A 10,347-nucleotide genomic window follows, 5' to 3' on the forward strand; every position below is an offset into this window, starting at 1 on the left:
CCTTGATCCCCTGATTTCGTTGGAGTGGCCCCCCTTCCTGGGCAGACCCTTTGGCAAGTCCCTTAGTACTCACGGACACTGTTTTTCCCGAGAGACTCTGCCAGCAGCTCCACCGTCAGCTTCACTGGATCCTCTGCAGCTCAGCTCCACACCTTGTTCACTAGGCTGACTGCCTATGACCACCTTCCTCATACACAGCAGGAGGAGAGACAGCTGTCTGCCTCCTCCTGGGACTCTGCTTCCCGCCAAAGACGCCCTGTCACATGTCCCCCTTTTATGAGCAATCCCAGGATGCATTGCAAGAATGCCCTCCCACTGAGATTCTCACAAAAGCCAATGTGTCACTGGCTGGGTTTCCTTCACTGTCCAACAAGCTCCCTCATTGGATACAGTGCGGACACTCCCTCAGACCCAGTGAATCACACCTGGAAACATGTGACAGGCAAGCTAATAGATCAGGCTCCCCTGATAAGCAGAAGGAGCAATAGATGCCTTTGCCTAGCACCTACCTACCTAGGAGGGTGCTACATCAACAAGCACCCTGGAGCCCCTCAACCTTCTGTGTTGAGAATCCTGGGCGACATACACCATCAACAAGAACTGCACTGTCACAATATATATACATTTTGAATGAAAAACCTAGCATTTTATTTTCTCAATGGCTTTTTTAAAATCCTTGTTCCTGAATGTGTATATGATTGGATTAAGCAATGGAGTGATTATAGTGTAAAACAGAGAGAGGACCTTGTTCAGAATATCTAGTTGTCCTTTTGTTGAAAAAAAATACACAGCGATTAGAGTCCCAAAAAAAATGCACACTGCGGTCAAGTGGGAGCTGCAGGTGGTGAAGGATTTTTTTCTTCCTGTAATTGATTTAATTTTGAGGATAGTTATAACAATATAGATATATGATATAACAATTATCATAAATGGTGCTATGGCACAAATGAGACTTGCTAAATATATGTATATATAAATCCATGAAGTATCGGAGCAGGAAAGCTCAAGTAGTTGTAGATAGTCACAGAAGAAGTGATGAATGATGTTTGGTCCACAGTAGTATAGACTGCACAAAGACATGGAATCAATAAACGCCATGCTGAAGCCCATTACCCAAATTAAAATCACTGATTTAACGCAAATTGATTGGTTCATTATAGAGTTGTAATGCAGGGGTGCACAGATGGCCAAATACCGGTCATAGGACATCACAGCCAGTAGAAAACACTCTGAGACCTCAGCATTTGCAAAGAAGGACAACTGGGTGATGCATCCAGCAAGAGACATGGTACATCCATCATGTAAGATGATATATAGGAGGTTGGGAAGAATATTTGTAGACAGAATTATATCAAGCAATGATAGTTGGGTGATGAAGAGGTACATGGGAGACTGAAGTGTTTTACTCAGATGAAACAAAGCCACAATAAAAAGATTTCCAGAAATAGTAGCACAATATATGAAAAACAGCACCAAAAAAAATAGGATTTTGATGCATTTTAGATTCGGAAAACCTGTTAGTACAATATAGGTTACATTATTATGATAGACCACCTGGTAAGAGAATATGAAAATACATATAGATAAAAATAAATAAAAAAAAATATACAGAGCCTTTCGATAATTTTTGACTGTCGTTATCGTTGGTGGAGTAGATGATGTCCAAGCTTTTAGCATTACTTTGCGAGCAGCTTAATATTTTGTAAAACATTTCATTGACAAGTACCCACTTACAGTATTAAAATCTTGTTTTAAGCAGAAAATTAACATCAAAAGATCAGACTGCGGTACTTCACCACTACTTCCACTCTTCGCAGAAACCGGAAGTGATGTCACCCTGATCTGACCGACAGGTTGCGCCACAAGATCAGGAAGGGATGGCCTTTAAGTTCTAAATATCAATATTTTTTTACATTATTAATTTTTAGTATTAGGTGCACTGACAGCACCGAGGCTCTGGACTTACTATGGACATATATTTTTGTTTTACATTTATATGTTATTTCATATTGACATTGTCATTGTATTACACCATATTTTGTAAAGGGAGCGCTACCCCTTTTTTTCATGTATTGTCACTGTGGGAATACATATTGGTGTTTAGCAGCACCCAATAGTTTGTAACATCATAAAATATATTTTTGTCACTTGTAAACTTGTGTTGTAGTCATTATATTATAATTATATTATATTATATTATATTATATTATATTATATTATATTATATTATATTATATTATATTATTATTATATTATATTATTATAATTCTATTATACTTTTTAATTATTATTTATAATTAATAATAATTAATAATTTTTTTAATTGTTATAATTATATAATTATTATATTATATGATATGATATTATATGATATTATATTATATTATATATGTAATAGTCATTTATTTCAATTTTTAGGGGCAGCGCTAGGGTTTCTTTTATATAGTTTGTTTAGCTGAGTTTTAACCATTCTTCATAACAAATAATAATGTCTTTATGAGTAAATGTCTTTATGTTAATAATAACCTATATTTGTGCTGTACATCAGTGGTTTTGGATGTATAGTTTTCCAATGGGGCATAAGGAAATGATTTAAATGGATCCACCCATTATTTGGAAATTAGGCATAATCAGCTTATTTTAGGATAGATGATGGAATGAGGCATGTGCATACCTTGTGTTCTAGAAAGGCTCTTCTGTGCTATTTACTACAAACATAACATTTAACAGAAGGAGCATGGAGCATGGAGAGTATGACTCACTTGAAAAATAGTCTTCAGGCCAGATTCTGTGATCACCTAAAGAGATAATTTTGCAATGCAATCTTTTTTGTCATTAGTTGAGCTGAGTTGCAAATTATGGTATAAAAAACTGGGTTATGTTTGTTCTTTATCTTTATAGAAACACAAAACAGCACTTCTATGATGTATCTATGTTTTCATTTATGTCTGAATAAAATCCTTACATACTGCACCTCAATTCCATGGATGTTTTTAGAGATGGCGTCTGGATGTAATAGTTTACTTTGAAAATCCCCATCAAACAATGTCAGGTTAGCCATCATATATTTTAGTGGAAATAATATTGTATCCCACCTACAGTTAATTATTAGTCTCTGTTATTTACTGAGTTGATCTCAAACCCTTTTATACATTTATTCCTCCTTGCATTGCTAATTTATCTGCTAGCTAATAATCTTTTAGGAATTATTTTTTAGACTATTTCTCCTGACACGCACCCTTTGTTAATCTTAAACTGAATGCTGTAGGGAACTCCATGTTTATTGTTACAGATTTTATCTACTGTACTCACCTATTTTCCTCAATTGTATTTTGTTAAATAAATCACATACATAAACTACAGGGACAATATTAGTTATTTATTGTATCATATTTTTATATTTATATTTCTTATATAGCTATGGAAAGTAGGATTTCTTGCAATGGGTTATCAGTTTGTTGGTACCATCAACATTGTCTGTGAACTTCCGGTTCCAGCGCCCATGTAGGAAGCAGCTCAGGATGGCGGCACCGGGCATAATCAGCTAAATAACCGGCTTACACAGTCCCGCAGAGCCCCCAGACGCAGCTATCCACCCAATAACACCTTGGAGTCCGGGCGGACATGGATCGATACTTACAGCATGGCGGTGTCCTGGCGAACCCACAAATCAAGACCGTGGCTTCATTTGAGGCCTCCACAGAAGCAGATATGGCGGACGCCGCCCTCCCGCCCAATGCTGCAGCAAACGGTCAGTCACAATCTCCATTCCCTGACACTCAAATAGCCTCCTTGGCACAAGCGGTGGCGACATTCTTATCCCCTATCATCACAGAAGCGGTGGATAAGGCCATTTCAAAGGGCATTGCCCAACTTAAGAAGAAGTTGGGGGAACACACTCACAGGCTCACTGACCTAGAACACAGGATGTCTGACCTGGAGGATGACCTGCAGGGGTCATTCTCCATGGATCAGCAAGCCAGGCAGACTCAGCGGTATCTACTGGACAAGATGGATGACCTGGAGAACAGATCCAGGAGGAACAACCTCCGGATCATCAGGCTCCAAGAATCCTTTGGCGCTGACTCTCTATTTGAGGTAGCAACAACCCACCACCCTGCAGCCCTGGGGATCCAGACTGTATGCACAGTTGAGCATGCACGTCGCTTGGGGGCCCCCTCAAATGAGAGATGCACTCCCCATCCTGTTATAGTGCGGTACCTTAACTACATGGACAGACAAAATGTCCTTAAATCCTTCCACAACTCTAAATCTCTCCAAATTGATGGCCATAAACTCTTCGTTTTTGCCGATTATTCCCAGGAAGTATCTAGGCGCAGAAAGGCCTTTCAACCAATCTATCAGGCCCTGTACCATAAGTCCATCAAGTTCACCCTGGCATATCCGGCCACTTTACGTCTCACGGACTTATCTGGGGAGCAGAAATCTTTCACCCATCCAGATGAAGCCAGACAATTTTTGCACCGTCATTTTAACATTGTCTTGGATCCTCCATCTACCCCTTCACCCCAACGCCCCCAAGGTGCTAGGGAACAGCGGAGCCCCAGGAAAGAACCGGCAAAAAATCAACGCTTAACTGGCCTCTCTTCCCGCCACAGGCCACGCTGATCAGTGCTTCTTCTGATCAAAATATGCCATCCATCTTTCTACGAATTAAGAGAGATCATCCTGTGTTTGCCCTACTATACCCCTCAATTTGGAGCCGGCGCAAGCGGTATGAGCCACCGGATAATACGTTCAGTCAGGTTACATTTGCTTAAGATGTATAACTTGTACACTGACAATAATAGGGTGATACACCTCAATGAGATGCTACTTACTTTAAATTCCTGTTATGTTGGTATTGTTCTTGTTCTCATATGTTTTTACTGTTACAGGAGTTATAACATGCACCCAGAGTATGCAGCCTTGCCACTTTCTGGAGTCTGATGGCACTTAATTTACCATTTGACCTCCTGCATAGTTCATCGTTGCGTCGGTCAATCGCCTACTACTCATACCTTGAAGTGGACGTCAGCCTACATGGAAAAAAAAGAAGTCTAGGCTTCACAAGTTTCGTACTCCTATTTTTCTTTCCCATGCCCCTGTTGGGCTAATATTCTTCATGTTCCTTTCCACTACCTCACCAGTAGCTAACGGCCACGCACCAGGATTCACCAGCTTTCTTTCTCACACGCTGATCTTTCTCAAATATATACAGACACTTATGGTTAATAATAATCAGCAACGTACATCGCCCCGCATTTATGACCCTACATGAAAGTATTTTCATGGAATGTCAAGGGCCTTAGGTCACCTAACAAGCGGATGGCAGTTCTCAGACACGTGAAGCGTCTGAGAGCTGACATCGCAGTTTTGCAGGAAACTTATCTGGAAGCAAAGGACTTCCACCGTGTGAAGAAAATTGTGGGTAGGCCAAGTCTTTGGATCCCCAGCAGTTAAGGGAAAGGCAGGTGTCCTGGTACTCCCTTCCACGCTACAATCCTCCACCTTTGATGAAGCAGGTCGTCTGGCAATAGTCCATTTTACTACTGCACAATAGGAATGGACATTGGCAGGGATCTACGCTCCCAATACGCCCTCTGCTCTGTTCTTTCAAACCATAACTCAAAAACTATCCCTCTATTTACACCTTTTGCTACTAGTTGCCGGTGATTTTAACCAACTAATGCACCCAGTAGAGGATAGATCCTCCATAACCGGTACCCAGCCCACTAAACAAACGCGTCACTCTTCCCTATTCCAAATCTTAGCAGACAGTGTACATCTTTCGGATATCTGGAGACTCCATAACCCAGAAGGCAAGGAATACTCCTTTTTCTCACACTCTAACCACACACTTACTAGGATAGATTATATCTTTTCAAATGACAAACTACTCCCATGTGTTGTATCTCCACAAATACATGATATAGCTATATCAGATCATGCTCCCATTTCAGGGGACCCTCACCCTGTACATGACACCACCATCCGTTAAACAATGGCGTTTCCCTTCTTATTTGGCCAAGGATCCCGGGGTCTCCTCATTCGTCAAGGACATCTGGTCTGATTATGTCAGTCATAACGCAACACCAACCACCTCTCCTACCCTCCTCTGGGAGACTGGCAAGGAGGTCGTATTATCTCCTATGCCTCCTGCATATAAAAAAACGTGGCTAAAGCATTTTTGGCCGCCAGTTCCTCGCTACAGGAGGCACAATCCAAATTAAATCAGAATAGCTCTATAGAAAACAGAGACTGCTGGCGGATTGCCAAGGCAGACTTTGACGGGTGGGCTGAGACACGGGAACGCCTGTACACATCTCAACAGGAAATTCCCTTCCTATGGTAATAAACCTGGCAAGTTAATGGCATCTCTTTGTAAGGGCCCTTTCTCACCTACACACGTACCTACCCTTAAAGACACAAATGGACAGTTGGCAGAAACCCCCAAGGATGTTAATCGGGTCTTCTAACAATTTTATCGAACGTTATATAGCCACGAACCCATTAATGAGGCGGTAGCCACAAAATGGCTCTCCTCAGTTCACCTCCCATCAATCACCCAGGACCAATTGAACCAATGGAATGCCCCTCTGTCCCTGGAGGAAGTTCAAAAGGCAATCAAATCTCTTACTCCGGGCAAATCCCCCGGCCCAGACGGTATACATCCCAGAATTTTATAAGTAACCCCCACACTACAGTTGGTTTTCAATTATATACTCGCAGGCCACCCATATCTCCCGACGGGTTATCAAGCTCACATAAAATTAATTTATAAAAAAGGCAAGGATCCCACTGACCCAGGCTCCTATAGACCAATATCCCTGCTCAATGTGGACTCCAAGCTGCTCTCCAAATTGATGGCGGACAGATTGGCGTCCATAATGCCATCTCTTATACATCCAGCCCAGTCAGGATTTACGAAAGGTAGATCAGCTACGTCAAATATCAGAAAAGTACTAATCACGCTTGAAATGTTGAAAGCTGACCCGAACACAGACGCCGCAATAATTACTTTAGATGCCAAAAAGGCTTTTGACAACGTCAATATTCAATGGCTAGACCGAGTCCTCTCGCAAATTGGTTTCTCTGGCCCATTCCTACATTTGATCAGAGCGATGTATTCTTCACCTGAAGTGCAGGTAGTGATGGCAGACCATATCTCCGCATCCTTCCGTTTATTCAAGGGGACACGCCAGGGGTGTCCCCTTTCACCCCTGCTGTTTATTTTGGCCTTGGAACCCCTCTCTAGATTCATGTTGGCACACCCAGAGATTAGGGGCATCAAGGTGGGATCGGAGGAACTGCGCACGGCTATGTTTGCAGACGACATTCTAATTTTTACATCAGACCCAAAACATAATCTTCCGCTAATCCAAGACATGTTCACAGACTATCGTCAGTGTTCGGGCCTCCGTATAGACTTCAACAAGAGCAAAATCCTTCCCCTGAACATAGCAACTAGCCATATCACCTACCTAGGGGTCAAAATAGGCCGTTTCCCATCCTCAATATATCACTTAAACGTCACACCAGTAATAGACAAAATGATAGCCGAACTACAGACATGGGCTAAACTGCCATTATCCTTCTTTGGTAGGTGTCACTTATATAAGATGTCCAAATTACCTTTACCCTCTTCAAACAATTCCTCTACTTCTTAAACACTCATATGTAAACAGACTGCACAAAGCGGTATCATACTTCATCTGGAAATGAAAATGGTCTAGAATTTCGCTTAGCAAACTGCATATGTCTAAGCGAGATGGGGGCATTGACCTGCCAAATACCTGAATGTATAATGTTGTTTGTCTTTTGATTGGATGTTTAGACTGGATAAGTCAGGAATCTAGATACACCAACTTTTCACTAGAATCGCAAATGACCGCCCCCTATGATCTAGCAGCCTTGCTGCACTGCGGTACTGGGGACCTTCCTACTTCCTTCCGCAATAATATTCTGATTAGAGACACAGTAGCAGCATGGAGGGAGGTGAGAAAATGATTGGGGTCTCCCCAACGCCTCTCGCGCTACTTACCTATCCATCATCACCCTATGTTCTTGCAGGCCCAGCAACACTCTGTTTATGGGATGTGGTCATCGCAAGGGGTTAAATTATTTTCCCAGCTTTTTGATGTGTCCATGGGCAGGCCATTGGCTTTTTCGGATATTTCAGATACCCATCACCTGCCAAAAAGCCATTATCTATAGACAATGTGTGAGCTTTGTGGACTCTATCTGTCATAACTCTCTCCAACTATTCCAAATGATGCTCATAGACTTATGGATACAACAGGGCAAACACAGGATATCCCAGTTATACAAACCCCTACACCAGGAATTCTTCGGGGGGGTGCCGCATACCATAGCTAAGCACTGGAACAGAATACTTAATTCCAAGACTACTCAGCAAAAGATTCTGAAGGGTTACCTTGTCACCCGCAAATATATCTCCAACAAATTTTGGAGAGAACAACAGTTCAAGATTATCCGTGGAGCGTACATCCCGCATGGAATACAGAAATGACCAGCGCTATGGAGTATTCAAATACAATAAAATCTAAAATATGAAAAAACAGGTGTAAGCTGCCACAAACCCAACCCTGAAAACAGGGGTGTAAAATGTGTAACAAGAGAAAACGTTTGTATCGGGTGCTACCTGTTTGAGCAGTTATATAGAAAAGGGGGTGTAAAGCCCCTACACAGGCAAAGTGTGCACAAAATGCAGTGATGGGTGAAGTGCTAAACAAGCACGTGCAAGGGGTGGGCTGACAACCACCCCTTTGAGGGTAAGGTGCTCAGTGCAAATAAATATATATAAATATAACTGCTCATAAACGCATAAATGAAAAGTGCACACAAAGTGTCATAAACAGTTTAATGCCTGATGGCAGTGCCAGTGAAACATAAATAATATATTTAAACAAGTGATCAACAGTGTTAACAAAATGTCACTGACAAGTAAATAAAATCATATGAAACACACCAAGTGTGTGGTATGTGTGACCGTGAATGAAGTGATATTAGGCAGTGAAAGTGAATAAAATAAAAAGTGCCACTTGTAGGTGACATTCTCACCCTATTACACTCTTCTGGGCAAACAAATGCAGATAAGCCACAGAGAGGGATGTTCCTCGGTGGTACCGGGGGTATCTTCAGATTTGGGTATGCCGCTGTAGGAGCTGCCTCCCTCCAAGGAGCGGATCTGTAGTACTCAAGTGGAAAGAAAAGACCCCGATTGCGTAGTATGTAGCAGGAATTAGTGTAACAAGTAGGCAAAAACTCACTCTTTCGGACCGATCACTTCAGCATAAGGACGCCGGGATGCTTCCGCTTCCGCGTTCCATGGCTCTAAACCACTAAACCGGAAATGACGTGTGGCGTACGTAGCGTTTCATCATCAGACGTCTACTGGAGCTGCCAGGCTCCAGCAGATGTCCTCTGACGAAATGTGTAGGGTCACTTCTGGTTTTCGGAGCCTGGGCCGTGGAACGCAGAAGCTTCCTGGCCGCTACCACTGATCTCAGACAGTCTAAGCGTGAGTCTTTGCTATCTTTGTCCAAACTGCATATTGTATCATGGGGCCCTCTTTCTTTATTTGAGGAGTTTGAAGCCACGTTCCTTCCGCTGGAGAACCCCTGGAACAATTCACCACCTAAAGCAATACAGGTCGTATATCAGGGGTGACATCTAGCGGACACATTTGAGATTGCAACCCCAATTTTTCCTTGTATTATTGTTTTCTTTTATTCACCCTTCACTAAGTGGTATCCTCAAAAAATACCACACACAGCACTGGTACTATTAAAAACCACTTGCTTATTTATTTATTTATTTATTTATATTTTATTGAAGTTGGTTCTCACCGAATAATTATTATTTATCACCAATAAATTGCACTTTTTGGAATTCACTGTTTCTCCATTATTCCAGTATATATATAGCACAGCAATCAGCAACTTATATGTTTGCACATTTTTGGGTCCAGGATAAATAATTGGTTATCCTTGTCACATCACAAGTCACTAGTGCACTTTACTTTGGACCCAAATTTTATGCTATTTTTAATAATATACTGGCACTTTATTTAAGTTGGCACTTATATAGCAATTATTCACTTTAAAGGTAGCGCCGTTGCAACCTCCTTGCATTTATCTCAACTTCAACCAATCACCATGTTTTTGTCAAGACAGATGTTGAATGTCCAAAACAGGATGAAAGTCATGAAAATTGTGGAATCACCCTGTTCTAGTTACATAATGCCACCATTTAATTCCATATTGTGGTTTTAACCACTTCCCAACCACCCGCCCCCTTTTTACTGCAGCAGGGTGGCTCTCC

The 10,347-nt window shown here is 41.7% G+C and overlaps 1 protein-coding gene across 1 annotated transcript; it reads right to left on the bottom strand.

Moving 5' to 3' along the window:
* Positions 1–639: 639 nt before the first annotated feature.
* LOC309552989 (olfactory receptor 11L1-like) lies at positions 640–1,386 on the bottom strand (the record flags this gene model as incomplete). The annotated part of the gene is made up of 1 exon (XM_082253894.1): positions 640–1,386. The coding sequence occupies one exon, from the start codon at positions 1,384–1,386 to the stop codon at positions 640–642; it is 747 nt and encodes a 248-aa protein (XP_082110020.1).
* Between the last annotated feature and the right edge of the window lie 8,961 nt (positions 1,387–10,347).

This window comes from Pelophylax lessonae, assembly GCF_965119305.1.
Source record: "Pelophylax lessonae genome assembly, chromosome: 4".
Classification (NCBI taxonomy): Eukaryota; Metazoa; Chordata; class Amphibia; order Anura; family Ranidae; genus Pelophylax; species Pelophylax lessonae.